General features: G+C 34.1%; 1 protein-coding gene across 1 annotated transcript in view; it reads right to left on the bottom strand.

Annotated features, from left to right (window-relative positions):
* The window catches only part of UHRF2 (ubiquitin-like with PHD and ring finger domains 2, E3 ubiquitin protein ligase), a 74597-nt gene that overhangs the window by 6209 nt on the left and 52855 nt on the right, over positions 1 to 15533 (bottom strand). Inside the window, exons 7-14 of the mRNA XM_004677652.2 lie at positions 14128 to 14251; positions 13711 to 13818; positions 10958 to 11062; positions 6831 to 6937; positions 3459 to 3621; positions 2640 to 2780; positions 864 to 960; positions 395 to 552 (exon numbers count right to left, since the gene is read on the bottom strand). Coding sequence (XP_004677709.1) covers positions 395 to 552; positions 864 to 960; positions 2640 to 2780; positions 3459 to 3621; positions 6831 to 6937; positions 10958 to 11062; positions 13711 to 13818; positions 14128 to 14251 — 1003 coding nt within the window. The remainder of the gene's footprint in view (positions 1 to 394; positions 553 to 863; positions 961 to 2639; positions 2781 to 3458; positions 3622 to 6830; positions 6938 to 10957; positions 11063 to 13710; positions 13819 to 14127; positions 14252 to 15533) is intronic.

Below are 15533 nucleotides of genomic sequence, written 5' to 3'. Positions count from 1 at the left end.
CAGAACTGGGGTACAGGCCAGAGGCTCAGGGGCAGTGAGAGGATTCACCAGAGACAGTGGGGAGCAGATCAGGCAGATCGATGAAGTACACTGCTGAGGGGAGCAGCGGGCGGGTCAGGAGAGGTCTGCCTCGCCATGTGGTCACCTCCGGGGCAGGCGGGAATCGAACTCATGCGGAAGTGGCTTTAGCTTCTCAGTGCAGTGCCTTAACCCGCTGCGCCACCAGGGAGGGCCAAAACATTATAACATTTTATATACTTTCCAGTGGTGGCACTGGACAATGAAATGGATAAAAAATAAGTTTTGACTGACTTGTGAAAATGATACTTTAGAAGGAAATTAATTTTCATTATTTGTTAATATAGATCGTTAATTAAAAAAAATCTGTACATACTGGTCCTTCCACAAGAGATGCAAGTACTTCATCCCATAGCTTCTGGTTTTGATGATCTTCCTTGATTAGGTTTTGTTGTTGAGGGGTTAGCTGGAAAGCCTCAACAGCTTCTGATGAATCTGATGCTTTGAACACTTTGGAGGCACTTGGACAATCATCTAGATTTATTTAAAAATACATCAACTGACTTACAAGAATTCTAAGTAAAACTCTGAAACAAAAGCACTCACTGCCACCAGGAATGTTTACCATGAATATAATCTGCTAAAGCAACTAACATACCCTGACTGTAAGATACTATTTGCTATTTTGACTCTGACAGTTAAAAAAAAAAAAGTTACCCCCCTTTTCCTAAGAAAAAACCTTTCACGTTACATTTAATTTCTTATGGATTTCAATTTATTCTCCTAACATTTCTCTTTACTAGAAACTATGTTATCAGGATTTACATTCTGCAACCATTACATACCATCTATATTTGACCTTTTTGAGACTTCACTGGTCTGCTTCTTTGACTGTCCTTTAGTCTTCTTCCCTTCTTTATCTGAAGGGTAACCTACTGGATACTGAGGGAGAAAAAAGGTACAGTGTAGACTTAAGTTTCACAGAGAATCCAGATGAGTTCTAGGTCCTGGTGAGAAATTTTTAAAGGGGAGGCCGGGGAAAGAGTCTTTATTTTCCCTACACTGAAAGCAATATAAAGAAAACATATTTAAAGAAACACAATTTAAAAGATGAAAAACTTTAAAAAATCCCCAATTCAGTGTAAAACCATGCGTTTTTTAACTAGTAAGATATTTCATTTTATAATACAATGATCTTAGTTAGTTTCACATCTAAGAGAGGAAAAATAAGTTTCCAGGATATAACTACGTGGCTTGAAAGGCTTGAAGGAGGAGGAAAGTACAATCTGGATAGGAAGGTAAATAAGTCAACCACAGAGCACAATAGATGGTACCCACAGATATTGGATTGTACTAAATTGGAGAGTCAATCTAATTACAAAAAACTCCGACAAAACCAAAACACGAAGGGTCAAGTTTCCTATCTTCAAAAATTAGGGTATGAAACATTTAGAACTAAAGACACTGAATTCCTTATCAGCTAAAAGGTAAACTTCAAGGAACAACTTCTATCTATTAACCTTACATTTTACTGGCTACTTTTCCTTTTTTTTGGAGGGGAGGAGGGCATGTTTTCTGTTAGCATTTATATTTAAATTTCAATTTGTTTCAGGCTTCATCAGTAATAGTACTAATTCATTATAGCAGATAGGCTTATATGATTTTGCTCAGTTTTAAATCTATCTACATTGCTCTGCTGAAAAGTAGACCTGAAAAAAAAAATCTTCTGAAAGTTGACTTTAGCAGGGTTTTATACATTAAACTTTAAAAATTATTTTGGTAGTTAGGCATTATTTAATAATTAACCCCATGCTTTAAAAAAGAAAACAAAAAAACAGGAACAGACTTGCACTAGAAGACACACACTCACCTGCCTGGGTGGTCAGACACTTGCCCATAGTTCAGCCCCTACACATGCAGTGTGGGCAGAGCCAGGGGAAATGACAAAGCTGGCAATTTTATGGAAAGCACAGTGATGGAAAATGGAGGATGAACTGAACCATGCTCTGAAGTCAGTATCAGGGGAAAAGTCTAGGGTGTACAGGCAGTGGAGGGGGAATGTGGCCAAACCATCCACTATATGCACACAAAACCAATGAAGTCTTATGTGGTTAATAGTTGATTATGGGCAAAAGAAAAAAAAAGGCAAAGCACTAAAGGTGGTGACAGGACAGGGAAGCAGCTTGAGGGGGAAGAGAGAAAAGGGGTGAGGAAAAGTGAGAAGGGTAGAAAGCAGACAACTCTTACAAGCCACTTACCCCCCATCCCCTACCAGAGACAAAACCCATGCCCTCTAGAATAAACTTCCTTTTCCAAAGTTTCCTATGCCTGAATGATGTTATTCCATTCTTCCATGCTTCAAGTCATTCCAAACAGAACTGAAAGCATATTATTTTTCATTGATAAACCCAGCTTTTCCCAAACACAACTTTTGGTCTTAGGCACTTAGAACACTACCTCTTTATTTTTTTCCTTCTACATATTAGCATGCATTCATTCCTCACCCTTTACAGTCTACTGATCAATTGCTATGGGTAACAGCCAGTGTTAAGGCATATAAAATTGTGCAGAGATGTATTTTTTATGAAATGTACAAGTAGTGTAGAGAAATGTAATCTTACCTGTAAACGCAGACATAATCTTCTTGACCGTTCTATTCCTTCTGAGGTCCAGGGGGCAGGTTCAACATCATCTCTTCTTAAAAGATAGCGCCAAACCAAGAATCCATGACTTGATGAAATCTCTGGCCAGTATTTCACCACCTAAATCATAGTATTTCAGTACTACCTTGAGACTTAAAAATTTAGACTTACTCCTATCACCATATTAGTAGTTTAAGTAAACATGGTGAACCCAAAACGCAACTTCAAAAGATACTTGGCTTTGCTGTAAAAATAGCAAAAAAAGACTATTCACTAAAATATTGTTCTGAAAATATTTCCTAGTATGTTTATTAATGTTTCTGCAAGTACAGAATGCCACCCATTTGAAATAGTAACAAGATTATGCTCATTAGTAAACAGAAGTGTACATAGTAGTAGACAAAATGCTGGCAGTAGATGCTTGCTTTAAACAAAGAATACAAACTATTTAAAAAATTATAATATGTTCTTCTTTGAAAACAATTACAATCATTCTGAAAGATATATAAGAATAAAAATCTATAATGGCAAAGTTATTTAAGTGGTCTTATCATAAAGAATATGATTGTAAAAAGCTTAACCCAAAATATGACTCTGCCCTTAGGGACTTCAAATAGCCTTAAAAGTATTCAAGTTTAGAGCTCACTTGTACATCTGCTACATTTTTAGAAAAGTAAAAATTCCAATGAAAATTGTCTGTTTCCTCTAGCCCACCCACAGTAGAGTAGTTCCCTATAGTAACCCTATCTTGAAAGCCCAAGAAGAATGACTAACAAGATGTCATGCCAGATAGAGCACCTTATAAATGCCATCATATCTGTTGCCTTCTTCAGGAGCATATTTGCTGATCTTCCTCCCTTTAAAACTGCGTATCACTCTGACTGGCTTACCAGCTCTCCAATTCCGAGACTCTGCTCCAATTTTATCATCCAATGGAGCATCACAGTTTAGGGCCAACGCCCTAAAAAATAAAACAAAGTCTTTATACCAAGTAATCTTTCTTCAAGTATATAACGCATCATTAGCTCAATTAAAAGGTGAATTTTGCCTTACCTGATGGTTAAGATTCTATGATTCTTTCCATATTATTCCAGATAATAGGATTATGCTTTCCCCCACCAGCAGAGAAGACAAATCAGTTTTCTGATGTCACCCCCAAGCCAGGGGATTGGTTCTCAGATAGCCTGTAGGGTTCTTCTGAAAGTAATAACATCTGTGCCACGTATAATAGAAAACAACTAGAAATACATGGAATTTTCTTTAAATAACGTTTGTTGAGGGGAGGGAGAAAGTTGGAAAGCTAAAGCAAGTGATTTTTGTAAGTTATTTCTGATAAGGGAGTGAAGTAAATTGCTGGAATAATGTAGGAAGAAATCCAGAAAAATAAATTTGGCAGCAAGGTACAAATGACCTTTCTGTGTCTACTTTCCACATTCCATACAATAGAGATTCCTTAAAGCTTAGAAGATATTTAGAACAAGTTCCATATGAGAATATCCTTTAAAGACCTCCAGTAAAAAGATAAACTTAAATAAAGTAAATGTCGGTGCTAAAGCATGACAATAAAGATTTCTGGTTGCTTAAGATCACTACATTTTACTGATGATACATGAAGAAAGGAGAAACACTAAATTGGAAGCAGCACCTGATTTTAGATGAAGCTTCCTCAATATGTATACTCTGTTAGTAGTAAGTAATCATTAAGTTTAGTAGATGTTAGAAGACCTTTCTTGGCAGAATTTAATCCTGCCTGCCCCCCAACCCACCAAAAAAACCCTCAAAAATCCCAACCCAACCTAGAATTTGTTTAAAATTAGTATTTTTTTCCTTTAAGATACCTATTTCCTAAGTTAAGTGAAAAGAAATCACTGAGAACACATAAAATTACACGCACACACACAATCTGGTAAAATAAAATACAATACAAAATACTACTTCTGAATATAGATCCTTTCTTTCAGGCTCAATTAAACTTAAATGGCTAATGTATTGAAATCACTTGATAAGAGTTATGTTGTTAAAGTAAATGAATTTAAGAAAGTGATTGTTAAAAAACAAACAAACATAGATGTAGTCAGAGTTGAAGTTTGCCAAGTTACCTTTCTTTATTTCAAAGGGAGATGCATTAAAATTTTGGAGAGTAGAAGAAAATATAGCCATCACCTCTAGAGTTACTATTACATCTTATCTAGGGAATACCTATGAAATATACATTTATCTAAGTGCTAGAATAAGGTTTAGTACTACCTTCTTATTAATGAGTAGAATGCTTTGGTACTCACAGGTACCTTCAGTCATAATAACTGCCACCACTAATTGACATTGTTAACTCACTTCTAGTTTCATGTAGTTTGCAGGAAGTTTAAATATGTGAAGAGTCCCAGATGATGAAATGAGTTAAAATAACAATAAGGCTTTCCCTTTACCTACAGCTCAATGGGTTGCCTCTAAGTGCCCTGATAAAGGATAGTAAGGTTACCTTGGTACTCTCTTCAGTTTCATAAAGTGGAAAAGCTGAGAAGAAACAGGAACAAACTTCTTAAAAGCAAGAAGTAGGCATCAGTACCTTTTAGACTGTATACTAGTCAGGGAAGATTATGTCATGGGTCAGTGCCGTTTTACATCAGTTTTCATGTTCATTAAACATACAGGGAGATTTGCCCAAAAGCTTGTTCAATTACAAGGGTACTCACAGTTTAGTGTAAAAATTAACTAAATGAATGTTAGGCTCACTGATGTCAATTCTAAATGGTTTTGAGTTAATATTTCAAATTCAGTATCTCCCTTTTATTATAAACACTTTTACTGCTTGTCAATTATTTTATGACATGAGTGTAATAGATGGTAAACAGGGTGTGCCTATTAGATTGTTCAATAGCTTGAAAAGAATCTACTCTGTAAAAAGCAAGTAGTAAGCAGGGAAGTTTCATTCAAGCAAAATAATCTAATTATTAGAAGGAAAATAAAATTTTCAGATTTGACAGCTTGAAAAAACCCTTTTGCAAATTTGATATACATTTTCATAGATGAAAACACATCAAAATATTTCTAACTTAGGATCATTTCTCCTGAAGAGCTGCTTTCTTGCTAGAAAATACTAGCTAGGGACAGGACTCCTGACTCAGGAATGTTTTCACCAGCAAATCTGACCTGTCTCCTCTGCTGGTTCAGTAAAATAATCCTACTGTCAGAAATAATATAGAAGGAAGACATAAAAACAGAGTCTATGTAACCTGGTATTCAACAAAGTCTTAAAATCATACTGGTATATTCTTTACACAGTAAATAATAAGTTAAGGGCACACTACTTAAAACTGATTTAGACTCAAAGCAAAAAAAAAAACTCACTTTTACTCAATAATTCACAAAAACACTCTTAATGGATACAAAACTTTTCAACTTTATGAAATGATCACAAAATTATCAGTATGACCAAGTTAAAATGTGATTGTTGCTATCTAATTGGTTTGGTTACTTAATCAATTATTATTGGTATTAGAATGTATTCTTTTATGAAATAAAATACTTTAGAAGGTATAAAATTTTACGTTGTCAAGAAAGCTAGAATGTTACTTAATACTTATGTAGAATAAAGGTCAGCACAAGGTGGCTCTTGTAATGCCTTATAAGCATTTAGTCAGAAAAGGTCACTTTGTAAGGAAAAGAATGTTCTATTTTATAACACTTAAAAGACATCACATATTATTATAAATCCTAAAATGACCTTGGGTATAGTACTGATTGAGTTATCTGGTGTTTTGCTTATACACATAAACGTGACCTCTCAGACATAACCATTTTTCTAGAGTAATCTCTAGAAAGAAATCTGTCACTTCCAAAGATAAATATATGATGAGTAGAAAAAACTTTAACTTATGGGGTAATAAATAAGCCACCTAGTTCTCAATTTTACTTATATTATGTGAATTCCTTCCCTTTAAAGTTTTGAAATGCAAAGTACATGTATTAAAACTAGGAATTACGCCATTTTAAAAATAAAGACACAGAGAAATAAGTCAGAATGCTTACAAACAGTTACATAATCAGTAAAGGAATTTTAACTTGAGTTATTTAATTATCAATTTAAGATATTCCTCTAGAGTCTAAGTTACAAACTGTAATCCTGTAATCAAAGGTTACATTCTAAAAGTCTTTACAAACTCAAGATACCTGTTCATGTTTGTTAATGTTTGATCAGCCGATGGTGCACCGATTCTTTTATTACCAGCAAGATTTTTACCACCACTCCCAGTGTATGTGAATTCGTCACCACGGTCCTACAGGAGAAGATTTTAGCAGTAAGACACTTAAACCCAAGTATAATTTCACTAATTCTTGTTTCAGATTCAGAAGATCTGGTTGGGGCCTGAGGGGTGTTTTCTTTACAAAAATAGGGGAAAATTTCAAATGCAATCGTGTGTGTAGTACACCTTTAAGTAGTATAACTTTTAGTCACACTGACTGAACAAAGATTTTCTTTTGTATTCCGAAGTTAATTATATGTATCCATACATACGTATATGTGTGTATGTATGTGTATATATATATACACGTGTGTATGTGTATATATATAAAATTAGCAGTGTTTTACAGCAATGCTTTATATATAAAACAAAAACAAGTACACATACACATATAAAATTAACTGTTTTACATCATCGTTAGTATTTTGACAGTAGAGGATTCCCCCTCAGTGTGGTCACCATAGCTCTACACCACCAAGGCACCCACAGTCCTTGCAAGACATCCCCCCTTTTGATCTAAAGATTCCATTTTAAATTTATAAATTTTAACACCTTCGAAAGTGGTTATTCTCAGGCTATATTATGTAATTTATTAAATACTACAAAATAAGATCTCATGAGTTAGACATATTGCTTCATTTAATTCAGTACTACTAAACTTACCAGCACTAACTTGTGGATTCTATATAGAATACTACTTTACTTTAATAGACACTCCATAATTGATTTCTCAGTTGCAGTCTACACAATAACGAAGTTTGCTGCTAAATTTTAAATTCTAAAAGCAAGGTATTTTCATATTTTGTGGGCTTACAAAATTATATTCACTATATGAAGTAGTTATTAGAAACCTTATTTTATAGATGAAGTGGGGGGGGGGCAGTAACTTGTTAAAGTTACATAGCTAGGAAGAGATGAACCAGAACACATACCAAAGTAACTTGGCTCCAGAAACTAATCCTGACCAATGAGTCAACTGCTTTTTAGAAAAACTATAAAAGGCAGATCTATCTTTGTTGGTGGGGACTCATTTCTCAAGTGAGAAATTAGTGCCCAAACATAAGTCTCTAAAACTAGCATTTTACAATGAGCATTTATTTTATATTTTTATGTCCACTTATTCCAATAGGACAATTATCATCATTTCCATGAATGTTACACCAAATTTAAAAATCTCAGCACAATTTTCTTCTCAAATAAGAAGTTTATGTAGGTTTCCTCCACCTATTTCTGTAGCTTGGACTTGCCTACAATAAAACCAAAAGGTTGAAAATGCCTATAAAATAGAGTAACAGCTATACATCTTAGCCGGCAATCTAAGCCGACGTATTTTACTCCATAGATAAATTATTCACATAATTTAATAAGACTTAAAATTAACTGCTTAAGGCACATAATCAACCGTTCCCCAATACTTTTCACCACAAAAGTCTAAGTTTGACTAGTAACCATATTTCAAAAGATGGAAAGAAAAGTAATAACACCCATCACAGTTCAACTTGGTTACTGTTTTAGCTTGACAACTACATGTTAATATGCTTCATATATTTATGAAGAGCTTCTGCTACAGACAACAGAACTATTTGAACCCTTGTTAATACCAATAACTTTCTGATAGAAAATAAAATACTTTTTTTTTTTAATTTCACACATGGGAAAAATGAGGTTTAATGGAATTAAATAATTTGGCCAATGAATTACATACAAGAAATGTCAGAGCCCAGATCAAATATAATTAGCTAGCTACTAAAAACAAATGTTAAGGAGATTCCATTTTTTTTGACGGCTTGTTTTCTTATAGAGCCTTAAAAAAATGCTAAGTGCTGATTGTAATAAACTATGTTACATCCTTTGTATTCCATAAAATATTTAAATATACAGCTTTGAAATGTGTATATTATAGGAATACTCAAAAAGGATTAGTCTGAATATTTCCATATTTAATTTCTTTTGCTAGGCTAATAATATATATACAACAAATCTGCCTTTCAGAAAGAGGGCAAACTTTTCTACTTCTTAAGACAAACTACATTTTGTGCTCTCCATAGCTACGTCAATTCATCATAACATATCATGAAAGCTAGGAAACAGAACAGACTAGGAGAAAATACCAGCAGATCACATATTTGACAATCAAAACCTCAAAAAAGCTCTATGTATAGAAAATAAGCAAATTAATCATGTCCAACATCATCAGTCATTGGGAAAATGAGTACTTTCCCTGGTGGCTCAGGGTTTGAAGCCTCAGCTTTATCAAGCTATTGCCAGCTACTACAACATGATTCCAATTCCAGTCAGGAAGCTGACCCAATAGCGCAGCAGACCTCTCCTGTGTTGCCTTATGCAATGTACTTCACTAGATCTGTCTGTTTCACTCTCTATTCTGTCTCCAGTGAATGCTCTTACATCTTCCTCTTGCACCCCCACTTCTCCGGCCCACAGCCCAGTTCTTGCATGCATGAATAAATAAAATAAATCTAAAAAAAAAAAATAATAATAAAAACAAACCCAGTACAATGACATATCCCTATCAGGATGGCTAAAATAAAACATGACACTACCACCAAATAATGCTCGTCAGGATGACAAGAATCTGGATTATTCATATACTGGTGATAGGAAGATAAACTGGTACAGTCACTCTGGGAAATATCTTGGCAGTTTCTTAAAAAAACTAAATATGTAGCTGCCATACAGCCAGTAATCTACATTTCTGAGCATTTATCACAATATCACAGAGAGGTGGACATTTATATTAGGAGAAAGAGAGAGAAATAACATGTGAATAAAATTTTAGTTTTATTCATAATAGCCCCAACTGTTTTTCAACAAGTTAGTGGCTAAACAAACTGTGATATACCTATGAAATGGACTACTACTTGACAGTTTAAAAAAGTGAAATATTGACATATCCCACAATTTCGAGAATTATACTGTAAAGAAAAGTCAGTCCCAAAGGTTACATGCTATAAGATTCTCCTTGTAAAAATTTTTGAAGTGACAAAATTTTGATGTAAAGAACAGATTAGCACTTGTAAATGCTTAAGGAAGAGTTGGGGAAATGAAGTGTAGAGGGTGTGGCAATAAAAAGGTAACAGGTGGGATCCTTGTGATAAGGAAATGTTCACTATCCTGCACGTATCGATATACCAATATCCTGATTATGATATTATAAGATAGTTTTGCAAGATGGTACTATTAGGGGACAATGGGTAAAGGGCACAGAGGTTTCTGTATTATTTTCAGTGTTACATGTCAGGCTACAAAATATCAAGTTAAGAAGTTTAACTTTTAAAAATGAATTCAATAAAGAATATGTTTTCATTGTAATAATTCGTTACTACATGTATATGTAAATCAAATCAGTACACACAAAGACTGCTGACTTATATGCTATTATAACTAATATGCAACTATTCACTTGAATAAGAAAAACTATGCCAAATAAGAGATGGGATCTGATTATTTCCTGGACAAAGCCTCTTGTATTTTACTGAATGCTTAAGACAGGTTCTCCTCCTCCCCCTGTTTTAAATCTGAAGACTTTTTTTTTTAATTCTCAAGTTTTATTTTTTTTTAAAGATTTTATTTAGTTATTCATACAGAACTGGGGTACAGGCCAGAGGTGCAGTGGCAGTGAGAGGCTTCACCAAAGACAGAGCAGGGAGCAAAACAGATCAATAATGTACACTGCTGAGGGGAGCAACTGGCAGGTCAGGAGAGGTCTGTCGCTGTGGATCACCTCGGGGGCCGGGGATGGAATTCACATTGAAGTGGCTGCTGCTAGCTTGCAGTGCTGCATCCAAACCCACTGCGTTACCAAGGAGGGCCCAAATCTGAAGACTTTTTTAAAGGTCACCAACTGCCATGGTAAAATAAAGTTTTTTATAATTTTTTTTCAAATTAAAGTAAAACTGGTTTAGAACACTATATAAATTTCATGTACACATCATTATAAATCAACATCTGTATATGCTTTATTAAGTTCACCACTAAAAGTTTAAAGCCATCCTTCATACAAGTTCTAAAGAACAAGATTATATCAGGACTTACTACTTCATCTGCAAATCCACCAGCCAAGACAAGAGAATAAGCTCCATCATTACTTCGACCATGAATTCCGCCAACATGGGGCCTATGGACACCTGCTTCACTCACCTATAAAATAAATGAGAAACTTAAAATATAGTTGAAACCTTAGTTAAGCTAAATTTACAATTTGCTTTCACATATATTCTTGACCCCCAACTAACATCTGAATGTCACCTAGAGTTCTATGTTTTAATCGCTGACTTTAATTCTTCCCAAGTATATCTCCTCAGGTACTGAGCTGATCATTCTTAAAGCCACTCAGACTTAGAACTCTGATTTTCAAAATTACTATGTTATAACTATCATAAATACATTGACAAGTCCAGCTCAACTGACTTAAAAAGCAGTTTACTTTCAGGGATCTAGATCTCTTCCTTCTTATCCTTATATATGATTATTGCAATGATCCCTAGCCAAGTCAAAAATGCAATAGTCATTTTTAGTGTCATTCTTTTCCTTTACTCTTTAAACCCATTTCGTCACAATATACTGCTGATTTAATTTCCCAAGCCTCTCAAAACCATTTAATATTTTTACTAAGGTAATGTTGGTATGCAATATTGTATATTTAAGGAGTACAGGTTCACACCTCTCTGAATGTATGTGACTACACCACGCCAACCACCTAAGCACTCATAATCCTCCTTGACAGTCCACTGAGCTTCCTTTATCCTTTGCTTTCTCCTCCAGCCACTATGGTAGCCTCAATTCTGCAGTTAAGATTTCAAAGGTTTGCTAAACTATTTTTTCTACTTCTACTTCCACTTAGTTTGAGTCACAAATATTTAAAATAGACCCCTTTTTCTCATTGCCGCTAATGTTGTTCCTTCAAGCCCTTTCTACCCATTACAAACACAGTGATGTTGATAAGTAGAAAAAAATTGCTTTTAATGTGCAACTACTTAAAATAAATTGTCATATAGTATCAAGTTTAAATTAAGTATTACACATTACCCTCTCTCAATCTTGCTCCTGTCTATTTTCCTTTCTAACCTCCAGCTTCTCCTTTAAGGAGCCTACATGTTTGAGCTAAAACTAAATGATTTTACCCAAATATGCTACCCATTGCTTAACTTCATGCTATTCTCCCATTTAAATGACTCTGCTTAACCATCCCATTCCCCCTTCAATTCTGGCTCACTGAAACAAGTGTCATTTATTTGTGTTTTTCAGATTTCTTGAGAGAAGTTTTGTAATTTATGTGTTTACCATACAATGTTCTTAACAAAGAAACAAAAGCTGAAATCCAAGTCTGCATAGTAGGTTACGGAAAGAGGCACATTAGAAAGAAACAAGAAGCTGGTAAGAAAAACAGAACTCAGATTGAGGCCTTAGAAATGACAGTACTTAACATACAAGATCACTTTAATTTACAATCTCACCAACCCTGACAAAAAATCTGTCCTGAATATTGCCCACTTCCTAAATGGTGAGTAATCTTTCTAGTTATAGTCAGGCCAACAATCTCAAAGTTGTCTTAGACTATAATATTAGAAGGGCTTTTAGAGTTTGGGAATTAATTCATGACAAGCACAGAAAATACATTAAAAAGAAGGCAATTAAAAATACACAAAGTTTATTTTTATTGTAGATATTATTGTAGTTAGCACACTGTATTTATAGATCCAAAGTCATAAAATATAAACACTGACTACATAAACATTTGGCCAAATTATAATATAATCTTTATAAGAATGGGGAGGGTGAGTAAATTGTATTGAACTAAATGTTCTTTCCATAGCAGGAAGTTAATAAAGCTAAAATGTGACGTACAAGCAATATAAACATGTCATGTAGAAATGAGGTAAATCCAGAAGAATTGACTAAAACTATAAAATGGTTGTCTCTGAGAAAGAGAAATGGGGATGAAAGGTGTAATTTTTAAACTGCACATCATATACACATATATAACTCTTCAAGCTGAATGTGTGTGTTACATTATTACATTATAAAATAAAATTATATTCACATTCTAAGCACCAAGGCCAATTTATGTTTATTTAAAGTTCAGAATCCTAAGTAGCTCTAACTGGAAACTGCTTAAACAAAGAGATTTTCTTTTTTTTAACATTAAATTTTCCATAAGAATAATAAAAGGTAGTTTCCACAAAAGTACCTTTCTAAAGAAGAAATCAGAGCATCTTCAGGAAAAAAGAGAAGTAATTTTACCCTTGGATTATCTAGCACTCCCTTTGATCAATGCCTATCTTAATAACATTCATTCAGGAGGATAAGCCCCAAAGAAAAACACCTGAAATAAGTTTTCTTGGTGTTCAATTACATAAATGAGAACTTACCACATAACATAAAAAAATTAATAGTTTAGCTAGGTGTGAACCTATGCTGCTAAATAATATAAAGTGTTATAAATCAATTTTACCTCAATAAAGAGATTAATGTTTTAATTTAATTTTTGAATTATGTGTTGAAATTTTTGGCAAGATGATTCTTTAGAGTTTAATATACTATGAATATTAACCACCATAGTAATAACAGAAGAGTAAAACACTGATGAAAAGGCAGAGCAATGACTAATTCCATGGTGAATGTTCCTCTGGATAGAGGATACCCAAACTACAGAAAATCTTATTCTAACAACTGAGGGCCATTTGATACTTCCTAAATTAGTCCATTTAATCAGTAGACACTGACACTGTTATAATTTGAACTGTACCAACATTTACCATTTCAAATAAGCCTATTCAAAAACATACCTGAACTCTAAATCTCCAAGTTGATCCTACAGGGATCCCAGGAATAGGACCATAATGATTGGAAGGAACGATAGTACATTCTTTAGTGCGACCAACACAGGCCATTCCCTACAAGTCACAGAAAAAGCTGTTTGAGAAATTAGTTGTGTAAAATCTTAAAGAAAGCCCTTAATTCTCACAAAGTGGGAACAGAATAGAAACCCAACTTTTTACATGTTAAACATATGATAACTTATATAATGACATTAACAAAACTAACAGTTATGGCATAACAACTTATGACTAAATAAAACTATTTGCTATTATATCTTATACTTAAATACCACCTACACCTTTGCTATTATTGGTACTACAACATTCTAACTTGCATTATGATAGCAAATAGTGTAACAAGAAAGAAGAAACTTTCTTCTTTACCCTGCCCCAGTCTCTCCGGCTTTCAGTACTTGCTGATGGCATTTTTGCTTTCTTTTTACTCATCTTGAGTCGTTCACCAGCCTTAACAACTTCGCTGGAATCAGTTTTACAGGAAGGGCAATACCTATAAAAGAAAAAGGAAATCTGTTAATACCCATATTAAAGTCAGTAATAGATTAATGGCAATCTTAACTTAAAACAAGTTTTAAGATATATTTCTTAGTGTTCCAAAGCTTCAATTTGCATTTATGTATTATTAAACTATTCAAATTATTTATTAAGGTAGACCGGCCAAAACAAAAAAGTGCTCCTTCTTTGAGAATGGAAATTATTCATCTATCATTAAAAATATCAAGAATATATAATTTTTGACTGAACATTAGATGATGCAACTGATACAGCTCTCTATATAAATGGGCAATTAGAATTTTCTAAGTCAAAATGTATATAATCTCTTATATAACAAGTTTATAGGACTTCAAGGGTGTTTGTTTATATTTGCCTTATCCTTAGCTCAATTTTATTTTTTAGAGATTTATTTATTTATGCATACAAGAACTGAAGTGTAGGCCACAGGTGTGTGTGGGTGTGGGGGGGTGGTAGCAGGGGAGTGTGGGTGGTGAGAAGATTTACCAGAGACAGAGTGGAGAGCAGAGCAGTCAAATTTACTGAAATATACTGCTGAGGCAAGCAGCAGGCAAGACAGGAGAGGTCTGCTGTGCCATGTGGGTTCTCTGACTGGGGATCAAACTCAACTTGCAATGGGTGGAGACTACTAGATAGTGTTGTGCCTTTAATCCCTGTGCCACCAGGGAGGCCCAACCTAGCTCAGTTTTAATTTTCTAAATTTGTCTTGTCTTTTAGCCTATTCATGGTTAAACACTCTAGTGTAATTTGTATATCACTATATACTGTCTTAATATCCATTTCATAATTATCTATTCCACATGGTCAACAGAGCAAAGACAATACCTATGCCCCTAATTAATTTTGACTGCCTACTTATGAGATCTTCATTTGTATTAAAACAAAGAAAAATGTAAATTCAGTCCTTGAAACTGAGAAAGACAATGAGATTCATGTATAAATTCAAGACAAAACCACATATTAGGAACCAAATACCAAGTAAAATCCTTTCTGAGATATAAGGCAAGCTTCAAAAATTAATTTGTTATAATCAACACTGTATTTTACCTGGTATGCTAGCTTTTATAATTACGACTTTATCAAAGACCTCATACTTACAGAAGCCATTTGTCCGATGAGAAAATGGGTTCAGAAGTTAAATATCCAGAACACATAATTTTTTTTTTAAAGATTGATTTATTTATTTGTTCATACAGAACTGGGGTACAGGCCAGAGGCTCAGGGGTGGCGAGAGGCTTCACCAGAGACAGAGTGGGGAG

This window comes from Condylura cristata, unplaced genomic scaffold (assembly GCF_000260355.1).
Source record: "Condylura cristata isolate star-nosed mole 26May11 unplaced genomic scaffold, ConCri1.0 scaffold00006, whole genome shotgun sequence".
Lineage (NCBI taxonomy): Eukaryota > Metazoa > Chordata > Mammalia > Eulipotyphla > Talpidae > Condylura > Condylura cristata.
Note: the sequence above shows the minus strand (reverse complement) of the source record. Positions and strands in the feature narration are given on the sequence as shown.